This window comes from Argentina anserina, chromosome 2, assembly GCF_933775445.1.
Source record: "Argentina anserina chromosome 2, drPotAnse1.1, whole genome shotgun sequence".
Lineage (NCBI taxonomy): Eukaryota > Viridiplantae > Streptophyta > Magnoliopsida > Rosales > Rosaceae > Argentina > Argentina anserina.
This window is the reverse complement of record NC_065873.1, coordinates 22,991,088-23,011,935: the sequence shown is the minus strand read 5'-3', so window position 1 is coordinate 23,011,935 and position 20,848 is coordinate 22,991,088. Positions and strand designations below refer to the sequence as shown.

General features: G+C 38.6%; 5 protein-coding genes across 7 annotated transcripts; 3 read left to right on the top strand and 2 right to left on the bottom strand.

The window, feature by feature from the left end:
• Positions 1 to 511: 511 nt before the first annotated feature.
• LOC126782318 (cyclin-A1-1-like) lies at positions 512 to 3,494 on the bottom strand. The gene is made up of 9 exons (XM_050507536.1): positions 3,185 to 3,494; positions 2,267 to 2,684; positions 1,923 to 2,152; positions 1,644 to 1,777; positions 1,440 to 1,515; positions 1,261 to 1,337; positions 978 to 1,161; positions 724 to 858; positions 512 to 639 (listed from the first exon to the last, which is right to left on the bottom strand). Exons 1-9 carry the CDS (start codon positions 3,380 to 3,382, stop codon positions 580 to 582), a joined length of 1,512 nt encoding a protein of 503 aa, XP_050363493.1. The 5' UTR covers positions 3,383 to 3,494; the 3' UTR covers positions 512 to 579.
• Positions 3,495 to 6,707: 3,213 nt separating this feature from the next.
• On the bottom strand, positions 6,708 to 11,557 carry LOC126782316 (cyclin-A1-4-like). The gene is made up of 12 exons (XM_050507535.1): positions 11,453 to 11,557; positions 11,123 to 11,350; positions 9,733 to 10,132; positions 9,430 to 9,566; positions 8,762 to 8,854; positions 8,367 to 8,500; positions 8,137 to 8,212; positions 7,950 to 8,026; positions 7,823 to 7,859; positions 7,428 to 7,577; positions 7,204 to 7,338; positions 6,708 to 7,041 (listed from the first exon to the last, which is right to left on the bottom strand). The coding sequence occupies exons 2-12, from the start codon at positions 11,324 to 11,326 to the stop codon at positions 6,970 to 6,972; spliced, it is 1,515 nt and encodes a 504-aa protein (XP_050363492.1). The 5' UTR covers positions 11,327 to 11,350; positions 11,453 to 11,557; the 3' UTR covers positions 6,708 to 6,969.
• A 1,194-nt stretch (positions 11,558 to 12,751) lies between these two features.
• Positions 12,752 to 16,247, top strand: LOC126782325 (replication factor C subunit 4). 3 transcript variants are annotated; one of them, XM_050507544.1, is made up of 12 exons: positions 12,752 to 12,885; positions 12,962 to 13,040; positions 13,115 to 13,194; positions 13,505 to 13,627; positions 13,735 to 13,804; positions 13,888 to 13,961; positions 14,349 to 14,469; positions 14,577 to 14,639; positions 14,811 to 14,870; positions 15,424 to 15,537; positions 15,626 to 15,709; positions 15,920 to 16,247. In XM_050507544.1, exons 1-12 carry the CDS (start codon positions 12,842 to 12,844, stop codon positions 16,013 to 16,015), a joined length of 1,008 nt encoding a protein of 335 aa, XP_050363501.1. In that variant the 5' UTR covers positions 12,752 to 12,841; the 3' UTR covers positions 16,016 to 16,247. The 3 variants fall into 3 exon arrangements, with proteins under 3 accessions (XP_050363501.1, XP_050363500.1, XP_050363502.1); XM_050507543.1 differs by having other exon boundaries at positions 15,412 to 15,537; positions 15,920 to 16,245; XM_050507545.1 differs by lacking the exon at positions 14,811 to 14,870 and having other exon boundaries at positions 15,412 to 15,537; positions 15,920 to 16,246.
• Positions 16,248 to 17,373: 1,126 nt separating this feature from the next.
• On the top strand, positions 17,374 to 18,286 carry LOC126782329 (uncharacterized). The gene has a single exon (XM_050507549.1). The coding sequence runs from the start codon at positions 17,417 to 17,419 to the stop codon at positions 17,990 to 17,992; it is 576 nt and encodes a 191-aa protein (XP_050363506.1). The 5' UTR covers positions 17,374 to 17,416; the 3' UTR covers positions 17,993 to 18,286.
• Positions 18,287 to 18,902: 616 nt separating this feature from the next.
• LOC126782323 (pentatricopeptide repeat-containing protein At1g77405-like) lies at positions 18,903 to 20,236 on the top strand. Its single transcript, XM_050507540.1, is given in 4 exon segments — positions 18,903 to 19,574; positions 19,576 to 19,795; positions 19,798 to 19,995; positions 19,998 to 20,236. Coding segments are annotated over 4 exon segments (1,329 nt in total).
• Positions 20,237 to 20,848: the final 612 nt, after the last annotated feature.

Here is a 20,848-nt window from a genome sequence, read left to right as displayed (position 1 = left end):
GAAATAGGAACTTTGATTGTACAGTTTTGTTCTCAACAGCTACATAATTGCCATCTCATTGTAACTTGCCGGGAACTGAAATTAATCGAAAACCTTTCATCTTTGGCCAAGCTGGCAAGCACACCCTAAAATTTCACTGAGCAGTTATATTAAACATTCAAATGTAACCACCAGACCAGGAAGTAGTCTCAGGGCCTTATTGCTGACTGCAGAATTCTAGCTTTTATAAGCTAGCCTGGTGCATTTGAGTTTTGGGTTTGAAAGGAGTGGTTTGAAAGCTGATGTAGAATGTGAATGTGAGTTAGAGTCTTTTCTCAGTGTTATTCTTTGTAATTCTTTTCTTTTCTATCCATTTATTTTCAACCCAAGTACAAACGAGATAAAGATGAGAACATGCTCCTGATAATTAACTTGATCAACTCGATGAGCTTTTTTGTTGACTAAATAACTTACTACATGGTCCTAAGAGAAACCTCAATAGCAAGCACAAAACTATTGGGGTTTTTACATTAACTAGCCGCTAAAAGTTAAGCTACCAGAAGTCCAACAGAGTATTGGAGTAGTAGTACAGTTCCCTGGTTATGCTTGGTACTCTGAAGGGATTCTTGGTGGACAGTGCTTCTTGGCTACATACTTGTACTGAAATTAACAAAAGAAAAATGTTGATTAGGCATAACTCTGGTTATAGGAATTTTGCAGAGAGAGCGAGATATCTATATTTACCTTATGCTGACTGTATTTTTCTCTAATAGCTGGTAAACTAGAATTTTGGTCATCACAACATAACCGATGGAGATCCTTCACACATTCACGCAAATCCGAAGGCTGGTAAAGTGTGTAATGCTGCAATGTAGCATTCTGCATCCAAAAACAGCATATAAAAACATAAGGGTTTGATTCAGGTGTATGTTGCAAAAGAGTATTACACCAAAATCAAATGAGTAAGCCATTTATAGAAATCTAAATGGGCCACGTACCCATGGTCTCTTTGAGGGGATTGTAATGTAATTGGCCAGGAAGATTGCAGAAGCAGCTATAAGTGATGGAGCATATGAAAGCATGCTGTAATCAAGAAGAGATAGTTCTGCAAGGTAGTTTGCCAAGCACTCCAACTGCATTGATGGAAGCTCAATGGCCCCTTGAGCAGCACGAACAAATCGCCTAAAATTCATATCAAGGAAGGTCAATAACAGTACCAGATCTGCTATGTCAATAGCAGTACAATATGTCTAATATACATAATCATAAGCCAGCAATCACCTTAAGAAGCATTTTGTTGTTGCGGCTGTCATTTCAAACTTCAAGTAATTCAAAACAGAAGATTCCATTTCCAAAACCTGCCACATTAAATCTGTAAGTTAATCAAAGCTTTATATGGCTTTATCAGCCAATAAAAATCTGACATCCCACATTTTACTCAAAGTAGGATTAAATTTTACCTCTTCTTTAAAATACGTGTTATCGGTAATGTAACAAAACTCTTCAACCTGGGGTGCACAGATCTCCTCATATTTTCTGGAAGTATAGAGAAATTGATTTGTCAACATCATGTGTCAACTGTCAAGTGTAAAAGAGAATATAACAAAACTGAACAATCATTGCATATGTGAACACTGCAAACAAAGAAGGGTGTATGTTCTTACGATGCAATCATCATGCAAGCAACACCAAGTAATTGCAACCGTTGTCTATTCATAGGGTTCCCTGAAAGATATCGGTCTATGTAGTTCACGGTCAAATATAACGTATCAGGTACAAGCCTGTACTCTTCAGCCACCTGCAGTTGCAACATGAAATTAGCCTCTCTAGCATTGCACATAAACCATTTGAAGAATTTACACTACGGAGTGAACAAATAACTGATCATTTATTCAAAGTAACATACTAATAACTATGTTTAAGCTACCATAGAGATCAAATACCTCCACAAGCCAGTCAACAAGTATTGCGCGCATGCTTGGATTAATGTCTTTCTGAATTTTGTCCATGTAATCAGTGGAAGGCCTTCTCTTCACCTCGGATGTGCGCAAGTGCTTATAAATATCACAAGCAAAGGTTGCACAGAGCTGTGGATCCATAAAACGATTATCAATATCGGCAACACTACCATTTCCTTCCAATTCCACAAGTAGTTCCCTACTGCAGACGATCCCTGCACTCATATCAATAAAAGTTATACCTCAAATTGAAGCAAAATTGAAGTATTTTCAAAGCCATGAAAACTAGGAACACAAGTGAAATAGAATAGTATGTTGAAATATGCTACATGTTGTTTCTGAGTGGTCTGAGATGTGGAGGTGGCTGAATGTCTTTCGGTCAATAGAATCGATTGCTTGAACATCATTGTTATCTATGTACTCAACTTGTGGACTCTTAAACGAATCACAAGTCGACATTGTCTCATCCATAGAAACAGAATCGCCATCCGATTTACTTGGAGAATCATCCATGTTACTGCGGACAGGTATGACAACCGAGCTAGGGGCAGGTTCTTCTCTCCTCTGGACAGACGTGAACTTGGGGAAAACTTCATCACTCCTTTGGATATAAGTAGCTTTGGGTAGAACAACTGTACTTGGTTTAGCATTGAATGGAGCAGCTACATTACTCCCTGAGATTCCTCTTTTGCTGGTGCTAGCAGGAGATCCCTTTTTCACTTTGGCAATCTTACTTGCGCATGGTACCTTCAGATATGACGTTCAGTCAATTAATCACATCTCTTCAAATTAACAACACAAGAGTAAACCTTAAGATTATACACCAAATGAAGTTGAGTAACTGAGACCGAAACCAAAAATAAAACCACACATTGGCCGATTAAGTACTACTATTCTAGCATTGAATATATTTCTGCACCCACAAGCCAAATTTCAGCTCAAAGAACCATACTAGTATCGAATAGAGTAGTACAAATTAGAGGCATATATGTAATGCCTCATCAGCTATAACACTGTGAAGGTGTATGAGACGGCTACTCATTAAACATAAATATTAACATAAACAAGCTCAACTACGAATACATTAAGCACATCAAAACCAAATCTTCAAGTTCACATTAAGACCAAAATAAAAACCCAGTTCAACATTCAAACAACAACCAAGAATCAACACCCAAACCAAACCAAGTAAAGATACAAACTGTCATGACCCTGAACAAGAAGACAGAAACCCAATTGGAGCATACCAACGAGCTCTTGGAAGCACTACTTGACACATTGCTCCGATTAGTCAGATTACTCAACGGCGCACGCTTCTTGGCCAATCTGGGCTCCGCCACCGCAAACTTCCCGACATTCGAGTTCGAAGCAGACGACGAAGAGGCCTGCCGCTTGGCCTGCGACGACGACGGAAAAGCCGATCGGCGGTGGTTCTGGGTCGACATTCCGGATCCAAAACCCAAATTCAAATTCCTCGTCCAAAAAAAGAGAGAAATTGAAACTGAGTGAGAGTGTGAAAGACACAAAAGGCTCTGTCTTTCTTAAGCTCCGAGCAGAGAGAAGAGGGCTGTGTTAGAGTGACTGTGGGGTGACATTAATAAATTAGGTTGCTATACTTTTAAGGCGGGGAGATTGGACATTTTGAATTTGCACGAGATCCGGACCGTTGGTTGGGCTCGGAAATCGTTAGGAGCGGACATGGGTGGGGACCACGTGTTTTAAAAAGCGTGGACTTGTGTTTGTCTGGGGTGAAGTTGATTAGTTTGTTATGAGGGATCTGGGTCACAGGCAGTGAGGTTAGGTTTTTGCTTCTTTGGGCTTTCGAATTCAAATTTCAAACGGTCCGCGACTCTCTGTCTTTACTCCCTCTACGGTCAGTTTAGGGTATGACGTAGTCGTACATTCGTATAGACCAGGGGTTCTATTTTGGAAGGAGACAAAAGTGGAAGGATGGCAGAATCTTTTATCAAATTAATGTTTTGAATTTTATTACCATAAAAAATGTGCTCCGAAAAAAATTCAAAAGCTCTGTGCCAGGGATCTGACTACTTGATTTTATTTTAAGAGATTTCATGTTTATCCGATGTCACACTTAATCGGTATGTAAAACCTATATTTAAGTTTACTATTCTTAATATTTACACATATATTTCTTCCAATCTCCCTTATGTACTGTTATGATTTTTTCATTACTCATTACTTGTTTTCCTTTGTCGTTACACATAAGTCATTTATGTTTCTTTATAAGAGACACTAATAGGTTACTTGGGATTGTAGTGAAATTGTAGACTCAACGAGTAAAATCTCAAAAATAATTTTGAAGTTTACTCCAAAATCCAGCTACAAACTACCAAGTAGCATCATGCCTACTCTAGGGTGTGTTTGGGTAAGGTATTTCAAGGAGGGAGATGACATTTATAAGAGGCTTTAAAATCTCTTCCCACGTGTCCCTCGTTTGGCAAAAATATAGAAATGATTATCAATGACCCGCGATTTTGAGAGAGGATATATCGAGGGATTTTAACGAAGGAGAGTCCCTTTTCTGAATTCCACTTCGAGAGGTGTCACTTTGAAATTCCACAAGCCACCGAAACGAGCTTAATTTATTGCGATTTCATCTCCATCAATCGCTTCTTCTCAGGTTTGTTCTATACTCATGGGCTTGTGTTTCTCTTTGTAATCTAGGGTTCTATCGATGAATTTGGCGTGTTCAGATCTCCAATTTAGGCGATTTATCTTATGTGTTCTTCAGTCTTGTTCTAGATTCTGGGTTTTGATTATGAGGTACATAACTTGTTATGAGTTTTGAGGGTTGTGGTAGAAAGGGTCTGTAGCTTATGAGTTAATCATCAATTTATCTGTGCATAATTTGTTGCTTGTAACCTTGAAATTTCAATCTAGTTATGAGCAGTTTATGGACCAGAAAACTTCTCATGCCCTGATCTTATGTAAGGATGGTTTTGCTATAGGAGATGAAAAATATAGAGATGGAGGAGAAACACTAGGAGTTGGTTGGTTTAGGCTGTAATAATGAATATTGTAAGTAGTCAAAATAGCTCTTTAATGAGTGAACAAATTGGTGAAGACAAAGACTTGTATCTTCAAATGGGAATGACTATTTTCATAATAGAGTTGCTACTTACAGTGTGCGTAGACTTTAGCTATGGGGTTTCTGGGCTTAAAGCTCTAGGTCTAGATTGTTAACAAAAGAAGAATAAGGCGAAATTTGTTAACAAAAGAAGGATGTTACTTCCGTATGAGAGGAGAACAAAGTTTGTTTAATCCCTGTCTAGATTCTAAAATTGGATAATGTTCCAATTGGAAGGACACTGTCTAACTGCATAAGTCGTTTCTGGATTTCCTTCTCATCCCAGGTTGATTGTGATCCAATTTAAATACCTTGATATGTATGCAAGCCGGTGGCTTGTAACTTCTGCTTGTCAATCAATCAATATGTATCCATGCTCATTTTGTAGTTCCAGCGCTTTAGTTGGAATCTCCAGTATTATGTTTTGTGATCATGCTGCACTAGTTCTATGACTTATGTCTCTCTTTGATTTGCCAAAGTTAAAATTTGATTTTCTTAATTGGACTTGCTACTCCTTTAACACATGTGCTTAATATAGTTGTAGAGTACTTATTCCAAGGGCATCTGATCATCCAAAAGAAGCTCAAGAAACTCCTTGGTCACACCCCATCCTAGGTACTTGCTGGAGATGTCCTCGACATTGTCGTCACATGTGTTTGTTGCCAGAGTAGCTTGGTAGTTGCTTAAACAATCTCATAATACATTGTTGCGGATTTTGGTCAACATTATGTTGAGACACACTATTAGACCCGTCTAAATTCTACTGTAACATGAAGTTTGAATGAGAAAGAAATTGATACAAAATGCTCCTTTGCTCATTTCCAACGTATTGTGAGATTATACGCGAATTTTGTTTTCTGGTCTAATCTAATTTTAGAAAGAAATGGAGAAGGAAGTCCATGGCATAGCTTTTATTAGTTTTTCTTCAGTTGACAATTACTTTGTTCTCAATTCAATCCTCCTACTGAGTCATGTAAAGTGTGAAATAAACTCCATTGATTTACACACATCTTATGTAAACTGAGCTCAATACTAACATAGTCTACGAAATCCTCAATGCTTGTTGTGTGTAACACAACTTCATAGAAGCATACTGATCCTTTGTTAGAAGCTGAAGAGTTGTAGATTTTAAATTTAGTTGATCGTAAGTTGGTGTTGAGGCCAATAGAAATCAATGAAGATGAGGTTAGAACTGTTGAAGCTATTAATGAGTGGACTGCATTTCGTGATCGACTAGCGATGAATGTGTTTGCTGACTATCGAAAGTATCGAGCTCAACAACGCATCAAGAACAAAGAGATATGGCAAATGTGCCATAGTTTACTCTTGATGTTAAATTCTAACTATGAATATGAGTTCTTCAATTTAATTACTTATGATAGTAATACAACAAAAGTAAAAAAAAAATTTAACATTGTTAAAATAAAATAAATATGTTACAAGATCCCAAGTTTAAATCACTTTTATATTTAAAAAAAAAGACCAAAACATGTCATTTTAATAATCCATCCCCAAAGTCCATTCATTTTGAAATCCATTCACTTCCAAATCCCTTCACTTTTAAATTCATTAGAACCTCAAAATCCCTTATCTAAACACTCCATGGAGTCTACTCCTTCGGTCCGTCCGATAGAACACTTGATAACGATCTTTAAGCATATACAAATCTTTTGTCGTTGGACAAGGTTTAAAAGCATGTATAGGTAAGGTTTCTGACTATGTATCTCTTATAGTGTGGACCAAAGTATCTATACAACAACAATTGCAGCGCAGACAATCTTTGTACAAGGCCAACTTCTGGTGAGTTCTGAAGAACTATACAAATCAGAGCTAACTGATTATCTCACAGCAGCAACTTGCAATCAAATATGCGTAGGGAGTGACCGGAATGAGCCTCAGCAACTCCACAAAAAGCAACATACATCGAACTGTGAACTTGTACTTCTAGTTGCTCGGGTGGTGGAAGAACTCTGGAGGTATTGACGGAGGGCAGTACTTCTTGGCCACAAACTTGTACTAAGGTGGAAAGAATGTCTCAGATTAGAACATGCCATTTGGACATGAATATAAGTTCTTATGAATTTCAGAAGACCCATACGTGCAGCTATTATATCTTTGTTACTTCAGAGAAAGAAAGAGAGAGAGAGAGAGAGAGAGAGAGGGAGGGATTGTTCTTACCTTGTGTTGACAATACTTCTCGCGAACTGCAGCTAAGTTAGAACCACTGCCATTACAACATAGGTGATGCAGCACTTTAACACAATCACACAAATCAGAGGCTCGGTAGGTTGTGTAATGTCTTAATGTAGAATTCTGGAGACAGAAACCGAATTCCATGTCAAGCACGAGGGAATAAAATGTCTTGGCAAGAAATATAATCTGACAAATACTTTTATGCATACCCAAGGCTTCTGTAAAGGAGAGAGTATATATTTGGCCAAGAAAGTAGCAGAAGCAGCAATCAGCGATGGGGCAAAGCCAAGCATGCAGTATTCTAGAAGAGACAACTCTGCAATGTAGTGGGCCAAGCACTGGAACATCACTGGTGGTACCTACAAAGGGTTGTAGGTTGGGGATGCATCAGCATTGTTTTGATATCAAAAATTGGGGAACATAAATAAAAATGCATCATATATATCAGCAGCCCAGGAACAAGTATCTGCTTTCATAAATGACAGATTGACCGTCACAAAGAAACTGAAAGTCAATTTGACATTTTGACCCAAATATGTAAGGACCCAAATATTAGTGTACAAAAAACTAAACAAGAAAAGGCAGCCAGGTCAGAGATGTATACCTCACAGCTGGTTCTTTCAGCAACTGAACAAAACCGCCTGCAGAATTGTCATAGACCAGAAATCAACATCCATACAAACAGAAATAAACTTCCAGTTTGACTGATAGTTTACAAAGCTAGAGATGACCTCAGAAAGCACATAGCTGTTGGAGCTGCCATTTCAAACTTCAAATGATTCAACACATCAGATTCCATTTGCAAAACCTGCATGAATCATATAGCTCAGGACTTGCAAAATATAGAATCAAGTCAATCAACCAACTGAAATAGCATCAAGAACTACAACAACAACAACAAAAAGAAAGATTACCTACCTCGTCTTTGAAGTATGTATTGTCCGTAATGTAACAGAACTCATCCACCTCTGGAACATGAATCTCCTCGTATTTACTGGAAAAGTTGACATTCATTTCAGTTCATTACATACGACCAGAACTCTTGCTACACACACACCCACACACACACACATATATATAGCCAAGGAGATGCAGATCATTCAAAAAGAAAAATTGTTCCATAAATAAGAAACAACTTAGGATCTTACGCTGCAATCATCATGCAGGCGACACCCAGCAGTTGCAATCTTTGCTTTTTCATCGCATTGCCCGAAAGATAACGATCTACATAGTTGACAGCAAGGAATAGTGTGTCTGGTATCAGCCTGAATTCTTCGGCAACCTATAAATTCATCAGAGGTCAAGATACCAATCAAGGAAAATATGCACAACCAAACAGTGTTCAAAGATATTGGCAATGAGACTTTTTAATAATGCAAGAAAACACCCACTATTGACAGTTTGACACTTGGTTTGGAGAAAACAAAGATATGTAATGCTTTATAGACTATAAACATAAACTAGAAAAAGGGTTAGCGGAGACGGCATAATTTTGTATTATATAGCATCAGCCTCGCAATATCATCATCACACCATAATTTACCTCCACTAGCCAATCAATTAGAACAGCCCGCATTCTAGCATCAATGTCGTTCTGCACTGTTTCCATATAGTCCATTGATGGCCTTCTATTTACCTGAAACCCGAGAAGCTGAACAATCAGATGACTCAGAAGATGAGAGGAGAGTGATAGTAGACAAAAAAAAAATTAAATGGGACAGATAACCAAATAAGATTGATTCTCTTTTGATATCTTAATACATGCAGCAAAATCCTTTGTGCATTTAGAGCAATATGCAGCTTTCAAATTTGGTTCAAACTATATGAGAAAATAGAGATAAATAATAAGTTTTTATTGCCACTACAAACCCATGAGAAACTACATTCTCAAAAAAAAAAAACGTGGGGTAACCAACAGAAGTACGGGATTATGGTTGTGAAACATTGGCTCTTAAGACATTTATACGATTAGTGTATAGAATACCGACAGGTGAAAATTTTGTGCGACTACAAAACAACTTTTGCAAAAAGCTGCAATCAGCAACACCCTAAGAATTGTGCAGTTATAGCATCATATACTATATTATATAGATAAAGATCGAGACAATCAGCACGACAATGAAAAGTGAAAATAAATGGAGAAATTTACAAAATCAGTAGTAATATTTACATAGATAAATAACATTCATTACTTAAGAGTCAATGTCACACCTCAGATTCAAGCAAGTACTTGTATATATCAGAAGCAATGGTTGCACAGAACTGTGGGTCTGAAAGATTGTCATCGATATCAATGATTTCTTCTCCTGTCACCGCATCTGTAAATATATCTCTCTTTTGAATAGTTCCTGAAATAAGGATTTGAAAGATATATGGAAAGGCCGGTCAGTATTAATTGCTTGATTAACTAGCTGTCATGATGTACACCAAGTCACTTTTGACAGTTTGAATGGAGGAAGATCCTGAACTAAAGCAGATAAGATAACCTATAGCGATAGAAGGAGCAGGGAAGACCTTCTATTTGTGGGATGTCGGTAGTGTAGAGGCTGTTTATTGTTTTCTTCTCAATAGATTTGACTTCAGAAATGTCCTCACTGTCAATATAGTCAAATTCTGGACTCTTCAAAGAATTGGAAGTAGACATGCTCTCATCCAACGAAACTGAACCACTAACTGATCTGCTTGGAGAGACATCCTTCCTTCTGAGAGTGTGTAATATGCTACTGGGAAAATGGTTAGTGGCAATTTTTTCAGTAGGCTTGAGAGTTCCTGAAACTGATGTGTCACCATACGGAACCAAGATGCTTGACTTTGAACTGAGTGATTCAGGCAAAACATTCCCTGAGATCCCATGATTACTAATGAAACTAGATGTTTCCTTCTTTGTCTTCACAACTTTTGTTGTACATGGCACCTTCATATGAGAAAAACATAGTTAATCTTTTTCTCCAAAATAATAATAATACTCATCAATACACCTTTAAAGACTTCGGGTGCAGTCAATACAAAATGGAAGATCAAAATGCTTACTGTGACAATAGAACGAATAAAAAAGTTGATATAACCATTCCACTAGCTTCTCATGAAAATTTCAAAACCCATAGCACCCTTTTATATGAAATGAGCTCAAGAAAATATAGAATTATCTCTCAATAAAACATAGTGACTACTATCATTTGAAACAAGTCAGAAAACTACTGAAACAAGTGAAATATACACTCATTGGATAGGAGATTAAAGATCAATCACTACGTCTTGTTATGATTCTAACAAGGGAAATTCATAAGTGCTAAATAAATGTGTAGCTGACTAAAATAAATAGCATAAATTTTTTATCTACAACTAGAAACTATATGATCACATAATAGTTGCCATCATAAATTGCCCCGCCAAACCTATACTAGTTCACAATGATAAACCAGGATAATTCAAACTGAACGTGCCACTAATCTTACGAATCAAGAAACTACAAATATGAACATGTACATTCCCTGCATGTCCCATCTGCATTTTGATCTAATACAGAAACCAGTCAATTACTATTCCTATAGACATAGCTCCTCTTGAATATATGATACTTAAAGTGAAAACACATTACCAACACAGTAAAAGCTTGAAGCTAATCGAATAGCCCCAAATTGAATTTCAAGTTTTCAACCCTAGTTCACTTCAATTTACCCATACCCAGAAACAAGTGAACAAGCATAAATTACTGGTTTAAATATGCATCAATATTCAAGATTCAACTTCAATTAATACTCCAAGAAATTCATGATTTCAAGAAAGTAAAAGAGGAAAGGAATGACCTAAAAATAGCAAAACCCAGATTAAAACAACAATTACCCACTAAAATCATAGATTACCACACAGTAAATTAAACAGGAACACAGACACAGTGACGCACCATAGGCTTCGAAGAAGAAGCAGAACTCCGTGAACCGATTTGAGACCCATTTCTTTGGTTGGTGACGTCACACAGAGCGGTTCGTTTCTTCGCCACTTGAGGCTTCGCCGCCGTGGCCTTCTTGTTCGGATTCTGCGGAATTGGCGCACGATTACCGGAGGACGAAGACAGCGACGGCGATGGACGCCGGTTACGGGTCGACATTTTCAAAACCCTAACCCGATTACTCTGCAAGAAAGAACGAGTTGGTGATTAGTTTCTAAATCAAGAAAGTGATTGGAGAATTGAGGGAAATGGAGGAGGGATTTGGGGGAGGAAATCGGGTCGGACCTTGGTGGATTTCGCCGGGGGTGATGGGTTTACGGGTCGGGTTTTCTTGAGGGATTTTGCTTCTTTCTTTTGTTTTTGTTTTGGGATTGAAATTCTGGGAGTGGTTTTCAGACGAGACTCAAGAGGGGGTTTTCTTTCTGGGCGGGAAAAACGTACGGACTTGAGGGCTGTAAAGAGATCTCGGCCGTTATTTTTCTGTAATTAAATCTAGACCGTACGTGTATGGCGGTAGTAATTTTGTCATTAATATCAGGGTAATGACGTTGACTTTTGGACGTAACTGATGAGATTATTAATGGCACCGTAATTTGTTTTTAGACTATATTTATATATTTGTTGGATACATTTAGCAACGGTCGTTAACAACGCTCTATTTAAATACAATATAATTTTTTTTATGTAAAATCAAAGCTTAGTTCTTGAGTTAAGCACTTGGCAGGATGATAGTTTATATAAATATTTTATTTTTCTGAATGGAAAAGGTTATGCAATACAAAGATTTTTGGATTAATCGTTTAGAAATGCAATCCATTTAAACAAACCTTTTGTTATCATGACATTCTAATTCTTTGGAAGCATGAGATTGGGTTCGATCCCTTTTGCATGACACCGTGCTCTTTATATGACTAAATTCTACATAATAGTCTCAACACTAAAACTTAGTCTTAATCTTCATTTCTTAATATAGCTATATATACTTAAAACACGACTTTTAAGATATTGGAGTAAGCTAATAGACTTAATATATGATAAATTAATAATTTGTCATAAGTTGGTTAGGTTTAAACATGAAGAAAAATATGGATATTTTGAATATGACAAAACTGTTTTTGTTTGAGGTGTCATTTATCCAGTGTACAAAAACATTAAATTCTAAATAAAAGTAGACAGTAAGCACTGATATGCCACTTCGGTCATCAAACATGAGGATGTAGTTTACAAGCTTGAGTTTGTTCAGGCATCAATGTGTATTCCACGGGTATGTAAACTCCTATCATAAAGTGAACTACATAAAGTTGTGTTGAAGTATCAATTTATATGTTAAGTATAAATATAATAATGTAAAAACTCATAAACTTCATGATTTTAGTGACAATGTCCTTAAAATCCAAGAGTGAGTATATCCATGTTGTTCACTACCTCGATATATATTTGAATAAAAAGCTGCACTCAAATAGTTATGAAAATATGAAACCCTCTCTTATGAATTATGATATGAATAAAGATAGTAAAACTAAATTAAATTATCACACAACCCGAACTGGACCAACAGTCTAGGCTTGAGTGCTTGACCTATTTTGGATCTATTCTTCCCTTCTTTCACAAACACCAAAGCAAAGCGGGAAAAAAAAAAGCCCTACTGAGGTTTCACGCGGGAGAGAGAGGTCGATGGCGCCACTGGTTCAGAGCTCCCAGCCATGGGTCGAAAAATAGTACGGCTCCCCATCTAAGTCCTCTTTAATTTCATTCTTTTAGTCTCATTTGATTGTTTGATTTTGGTGGTTTCAGTCGGCCGAAGCAAGTGAAGGATGTCGCTCAGCAGGATGAGGTGGTCCGTGTCCTCACCAACACCCTAGAGACCTCAAATGTAACTCTACACTTCAACCCTTCTGCTATTTTTTCATGGAATTTGTGTCATCAATTGTTCTGGGGGATTTTCAGTGTCCGCATATGCTGTTCTATGGCCCTCCCGGCACCGGAAAAACCACCACCGCTCTCGCCATCTGCCGCCAGCTTTTCGGGTCAGACTCCATGAACTTGAATAAATAGGATTGCATGCTTCTTAGTCGTGTAAACTTGTTTTCCCCAAATTGCTGTGATATATGAACTAATGACATGGGTTACTGAGACAGTACATGTTAGGGTTGGACTTTGATCATTGCAAGATGTGATTTTGTTGTTTTGAGGGTGTTTGTTTATGTGCTTATGTGGGAGTATCGATGTGAATGTTGTGTTTTCTTTATCGTTTTACTCAGGGTTTCAAATTTGGATAGTTGAATCTTGTTGGTTGGTGTTGTTTTGTTTTGAATTTTAGCAACACTCTCTTTGCAGACCTGAACTCTACAAAGATAGAGTTTTGGAGCTCAATGCAAGTGACGAACGTGGGATCAGTGTTGTTAGGACAAAGATCAAGAACTTTGCTGCTTTTGCTGTGGCTTCCAAACCACGCCAGGGGTATATGCCTCATATTATATCAGCTATTATATCCTCTTTTTCTAGTTTATGTGTATTCTTCTTTTCCATTCCTTAAGCATTTATGCTCTCTTTCTTCACTGCTTCAGGAGCTACCCTTGTCCACCATTTAAGGTCATTATTCTTGATGAGGCGGATTCAATGACAGAAGATGCTCAGGTCTGCTTGCCAAAACTTCCTCACCTAGTTTTTTTTTTTCTCCCTGTAAAAAGTTTTGGCGTCTCACACATTCCATTATGCAGAATGCTTTAAGACGTACAATGGAAACTTACTCCAAAGTCACTAGATTCTTCTTTATATGTAATTATATCAGCAGGTACACCTTCTTTAATCATTTCTTTGTTTGATTTTGGTTATAGAGGTTTGTTTTTATATTCTTGCTTTTACTTGCAATTATGATTATTCATATCATTTGAGGGTGGGGTGATAACATACATTTGAAGGATTTGGGTTTGGTTGGAGAGATATGTATGCAATTGTATTGGTCATTTTATCATCTTCATCAAATTGTCCGGAAAGAATTTGTTAAAGTATATTGAGAGAGGCAATTAGCTGTTGCTGTATAGCACTCATCTGAAGAAAGCAAAATTTGCATCATGAGAGAGGCTTCACATATTGTCTTTATCTTTTTTCGTGATATTGGAATTTATATGAACGAAGGATAGGTGTTGCTGCTCGCTGATGTGTATGGCTATATTTGTAGGATCATAGAGCCACTTGCATCGAGGTGTGCAAAGTTCAGATTTAAGCCACTTTCAGAGGATATAATGATCACCCGTGTACAACACATTTGCCAAGAAGAAGGACTCGCCCTGGAGCCAGAGGTATGCATATCATTGCTAATATTATGGTGGCTGGTTGAGAATTTGGGTCTTTGCATCTGTTTTAGGTTTTGACATTATGTTAATAAAAAGAGCTATTGATGTTGTAGGCTCTGTCAACACTAAGTTCTATCTCACAAGGAGATCTTCGTCGAGCTATCACATATTTGCAGGTAAATGGTGTTTGATCAACAAAGAATTTTATTCTTCCTAATTGATTTTTTTTTTTGCACGAATTAAATCTGTAATCACCAATGATCTATTATTTGGCTAAGTGTCATTGGCCATTGAATTTCGACATTCAAAGTTGCTGCATATCTAAATTGTACTTTGGAATACTGCAGTCTGCTGCTCGCTTATTTGGGTCTTCCATTACTTCAAAGGACCTAATTAGTGTCTCCGGGGTAAGTACAGGACATGATGGTTTTATACTTGCTCCTTTGTTGTCATTTACGGTTAGGGTCGATCATGATGTTGTAGTGCAAAATGGCAAGGACTATTTCTGAAAAGATAGGTGTTTTAATGGTTGAAGTTGCATCCCTGCTCAACTACTTATTTGATTACAAATTCGAGAAAGTTTGGAATAAGACATTGTTCTGCAAGATAAGCACCAAAAGTCCTCCTCCTCCTCCTCCTCCTCTTCTTCTTCCTTTTCCTAATACTAATCCAAATCCTAATGGCTAGTGTTTCACGCTTTTAGCCATTAATCCAATTAAATTTAGTGCTATTACATCGGTACAATAGGCGTGGCCTATGGATGGGAATCTCTGGGTTTAGTGCTGAAACAGGAAATAGGCGTGGCCTATGGATGGGAATCTCTGGGTTTAGTGCTGAAACAGGAAATAGCCCTTCCTAGGATTTAACATGAAACAGACCAACACTTATATTTTTAGTCTTACATCAAAGTCTTCTTGTCCAAATATCTGATATTTCATTTTGCCTTAGGTAATTCCGCAGGAGGTTGTCAATTCATTTTTTGCTGCTTGCAGAAGTGGCAACTTTGATTTGGCAAACAAGGAAGTCAACAATGTAATTGCAGAAGGATACCCAGTCTCTCAGATGTTCTCACAGGTTCCATGTTTTCTCTTTTAATTGTGTGATCTTTGAGTTCTTATTGCTTAACATATAAATATGAACACTAATAGAATATTTTTTCTAGTTGTTTGAGATTGTGGTTGGAGCAGATGACGTATCAGATGAACAGAAGGCTAGAATCTGCAGGAAATTGGGCGAAGCTGATAAGGTAACTATGGTATATATAAGGTTTTAATGCATGTCCATTGTCACAAGTTAGTTTTGACTTCAGTCTAGGCTGAATCCAGCCTGTTAATTAAAATGATGGGTCTCTTCACATTTCACAATCAACTCCACTTTCAGAACTTTGATTAGAACGATACATGCAAGGCAAGGCTCTATTGTGCAAAGATTTATGTCTGGCCCTGGTTATTTGCAGCGTCTTGTTGATGGTAGTGACGAGTACTTGCAGCTGCTGGATGTTGCAAGCAGCACAATTCGAGCTATCTGTAACATGCAAGAAGAATTCTCTTAAGCATATCATTTCAGAACTCGGTTGCAGCTGTATCATTCTCTATGTGAGAAACTAGTCTTCGAATATCTTTCTGCTGGAACATGATTTTGTGAAATAGACAGAACACTAGCTAATGTTTATTATCTCTTAACATGCGAAATAGTTTATTGGATTAAGCAGTGAGCATGGGAGACATGGTAAGTGGTTTACCGTTAATCTTACATGATTATGATTAAGAAAACAATATGATCGAGTCTCTTTCACGTTGACATAATGAACCCAACATTAGAGTACTATATATACTTTTTGTCCCATCTTTGAGACTAAAAGACTGCTGGCTCGAGTTATACTTGGATTTGAGAAAAGGACACGCTTGAGAGTTGAGAGTTCTGCTCTGGACAAAACTCCGTGAATGGAGCTCAAACTTATTTGAATTCACGAGCAGGAGATCCTTCCGAAGTTGGCAGCTTACTTGGGGAAACTGTGTAACCCGTGCCGTAATGTATTATCGGTGTGCAGTATTATTAGGTTCATAACTTTCTGTTGTTGCGTGTGATCAATGAAGAATACGAGTATCGTATCTATAAGTCCAATCCGTACATGCTACCGTATGTAATTCATTTAAGCTTAGAATCATAAATTGCATGTCTCCAAATACGCCCATTTGCTATTTGCGTAGGGTGCATAACTCTAGTGAGGTAATGACTAATGAGGCGGCTCCCCTAGTAGCAGGTTTTGTGTTTGTGATAATGAGTGACATTGGTTAGGGGTTATACGCTTTAGTGATGAATTTAGGTATTCATGTCCACCACCGATCATATTGTCATTTTTTTGTTTTGTTCAGTTTATAAATTGTTCATACCTATAGGGACTAATAAGTGTTATATCGATGATGATCGACATTTCTGTCGCACTCGAAATATCAGAGTTCGAAATCGTCTCTCACGCCCTTGTCTTCCTTATCCGAAGTGTAGAATACTTCTGAAGGCCTCGACTCCTTTAGTCTCAAGCACACTCTTGTACGTCACAATCTAATCACCCTCCAAATACGCTAGACAAATAAATCACATAAGCACTAAAACTAGTCACTTAGCACACATGACTTCAACTTTTAGTGCCTTTTTTCTACTCTCAACAGCTCAACTAGCAAATGTCACATCTAAAATCCCCATCATGGGACCAAAAAACGTTATGGTCTTAACCCGTTGTTGCACTCCCAAACCACATGGTTGTCCTTCATTGAATGATTGAAATTTTCAAAGAAAATTTTATAGACCATGGTTGAGTTACCAATCTATATAGTACTAGCGGCCGACCCACCCACTTGATTTCCCTTTAATCTCGCCGGGTCCAACCTTTGAATTTTCTCCCTCACTTTCTATATAAACCCTTTCACCGTTCTAGTGTCACACTGCAACAACAATGGGGATTGATGATTATGATTTCACAAAACCAGGAGCAGTCCCATTTCAATGGGAAATCCGCCCAGGAGTACCCAAAGTCCAACACCAAAAGCAACCACCACCACCACCACAACAACAACAACAACCTTGTGAATACAATCTTAGTCGGCTAAAACCGCCACCATCCGGGTCCGTGTTTGTGCCACCACCGGAGCCACAGACCCGGTCGTTTCGTTGGGGCACTCCTAGCCGGACGCGTTCAGATCGGTGGCGGTTTGAGCAGCCGAATAATCTTGCCCGGAGACCAGAGATTGTTTCGTCGCGCGGGTGCTTCTTGTCTCCTCTGCTAAGGAGAACGATAAGTGGGAAAAAGGGGAAGAGTGGTAGTGCAAGAACGGTGCCTGAACCCTCACTGAAGTCGGAACCCGACTGCAGCTCTGACCTTGAAACACTGGCTCGGTGGTCAGTTTCTTCCCGGAAGTCGCTGCTTTCGTCGTTCCGTGACTCACCCTCGTCGATGTCGTCTTTCTCGTCCTACCAGTCGTCCCCGCGACCCGTAAGTGACGCAGAGTGGGCAGGGTTCGGACTCTTTTAGCAAGTTTTTGCATGCCTTTGATTGATCAAGAGGTTTATTCACAGTCGTGTTCTTGTGTTGTACTTCTGAAGCAGCATGGCCACTTTTTGCTTTCTTGCTTGCTTGTAGTAAAAGCATTTTCTTATCTTTTTACGTATTTGTTTGATTTTCCACTTTGTAGAATTGTAGTTAGTCAACTGACAAGATTCTATTAGTGCTTGAGGATCTTGAAATGTAGTGTGGAAAAAGGAAGGGTTGAAGTATCACTACTACATAAGTTCAGAAGGAAATAAATGTGAATATGCTTTTTCATGATCTGCTCTCTGATTTTTCTTCTAAAAGGGAGTATAGTCTCCATTTGATGATGGCAAAATCCCCTGAATTGGGGATCATACAATACATGGGTGTGAAATTGTTTAATTTGTATCAGTAGGTCACAAACTTCAAATTACCCAATCATGATATTCAATTCATTATTGCAAGGCTTGAAATTACAAACTAATATAATGCAACCAGGTAAAACTCGCCCAAACTTGTGTGATTTGAAAACAATTAGATTTTCCCATATTAGAATGCATGTACGTTTGCAATGAGGATAAATTTTTACTAGATCATTCTAAGTCTATGAATTTAAACGTGTTTTCCATGAAGCAAATGAATCCGATTTTTGATATCCACATGAATCTCAATTGTGACCAAAAGCCCAAAATAGTATGAAACTACAAAACTAACCCAACAAGGACGGGCTGTTACCTAAACCAAACCCATCGTCCTTCATAACGTCCCATGTTTCAAATTTCAGACACCTGCTACTGCCTTCCCTCCCAATCTCCCATCAACTCCAACAATGGCAGCATGCGTAGCCTCGACCCCTCACATAACTCATTTTGCATCTCATCCCATCTTAATCTCCCTCCAAAAAATGTAAACCATGAACCCCTCTAAACCTCTGAACCGCATTTACGCATCTCTAGTGAACCAAGTCCTCACCGCCATGCTCAAAAACCAACCTTTCGACCCAAACCCCTCACTTTCAACTCAACCATGGACAACCGACTCAGTCTCCCAAGTCCTAACCTCCATCCCCAGATTCTTCTTCCACTCCCCTCGCTCCATCGGCCGCCAAGCCGGCTTCCGCCACCGCGCTCCATTAACACAACGCAACCTCCGGGAAGAAACATATAAGTTTCACAATGACATCCTCCTTCTCGGCCCAGCTGCCCACAGAGACCTCAACAAGGTCAATCTCGGAGTCGACAAAGCCCTCGACTTTTACTACTGGGTCGAAACCCATTTCGGGTTTCGCCATAATGAGCGAACCTGCAGAGACATGGCTCTATTTTTGGCTAAGGCCAATCGGTTGAAGGCCCTCTGGGATTTTCTCAAAGACATGTCAAAGAGAAGCTGCGGCGAAGCCGGAAGCGCTCTTGTTACGACACAGTCCATGACCTGTTTGATGAAATGCCTAGGAGAAGAGGGCTTGGTCAATGAGGCATTGGCGGCTTTCTATAGAATGAAGCAGTTTCATTGCAAACCGGATGTGTATGCTTACAATACTATTATCTACGCGCTTTGTAGAGTTGAAAATTTCAAGAAGGCCCGGGTTTCTGCTGGAGCAGATGGAGCTGCCGGGGTTTAGGTGCCCCCCGGATACGTTTACGATTTTGTTAAGCTCTTATTGTAGATATGGGTTGGAGACTGGGTGTAGGAAGGCTACAAGGAGGCGGTTGTGGGAAGCCAATCATATGTTTCGGAATATGGTCTTTAGAGGGTTTGTTCCGGATGTTGTCACTTACAATGCTTTGATCAATGGTTGCTGCAAGACTTGAGGGCGTTGGAGTTGTTTGAGGATATGAAGAAGAGGGATTGTACCCCCAACCGGGTCACTTATGATTCGTTTATTAGGTACTATGCTGCTGTTAATGAGATTGATAAGGCTGTGGATATGTTAAGAAGAATGCAGAATATGAAACATGGAATAGCTACGTCAAGTTCTTATACTCCAATTATTCATGCCTTGTGTGAGGGGGAAGGGTTACAGAGGCCCGGGATATTCTTGTTGAGTTGGTTGATGGAGGGTCAATACCTAGAGAATATACTTATAGCTTAGTTTGTAATGCACTGAGTTCAGCTGGAGAGGTCAATATGCTTGATGATAGCCTGCGAAAAAGAATGGAAGACGGTATGCAGAGGAGATACAAGCACATAATGAAGGTAAAACCCATAATGACTCGAAAAGGGTATGATAGCGTGGTGGAAACTTGATCATTTTCTTAAGAGAGGTTATGCTCTAATAATCTGTAAGAACAATCAAGACCTGCGGATGGCAAGAGTCCCTGATGGAGTTCTCATGTTTGTTACTGAGCAGCCAAGGCTATGTACATGTACTCAAATGTGCGGCTGCACCTCTTTGGTTACAAATGAAGGTACTAAACATGAAATTCATGCACTTCCTTTGGTTTGGCATACGAAAATCTCATCTCAAAGAGTAACTGATATAACATTATTTATTAGTGATCCTTGTCCTCCTGTTATAAATTTGTGTAGTAATTGTTTGATTCGCATGATGTATCTAGTATGAAGCAATTTTCATTCACCATCAAGCAGTTGGATTTGCTATATGTCAACCTATTTCTGATCATTGTCATCATTTTATAATTAGTTGAGCTGCCATTAAGACGGGCAACATATTTTTTTGATTATGTAAGATAGGCAACATGATTCTGGGATTTCTGTCATTTTCAGTCAATACGAACAGTTCACAGTTGATCGATCACTTCTATGTATCTATGTATATTAGAGGAAATCGGTCTGCTTTTGGCCATGTAGTGAATTCCCAGTTTAAGCAAGATACGTGGCCACATAGGCATCAACTGC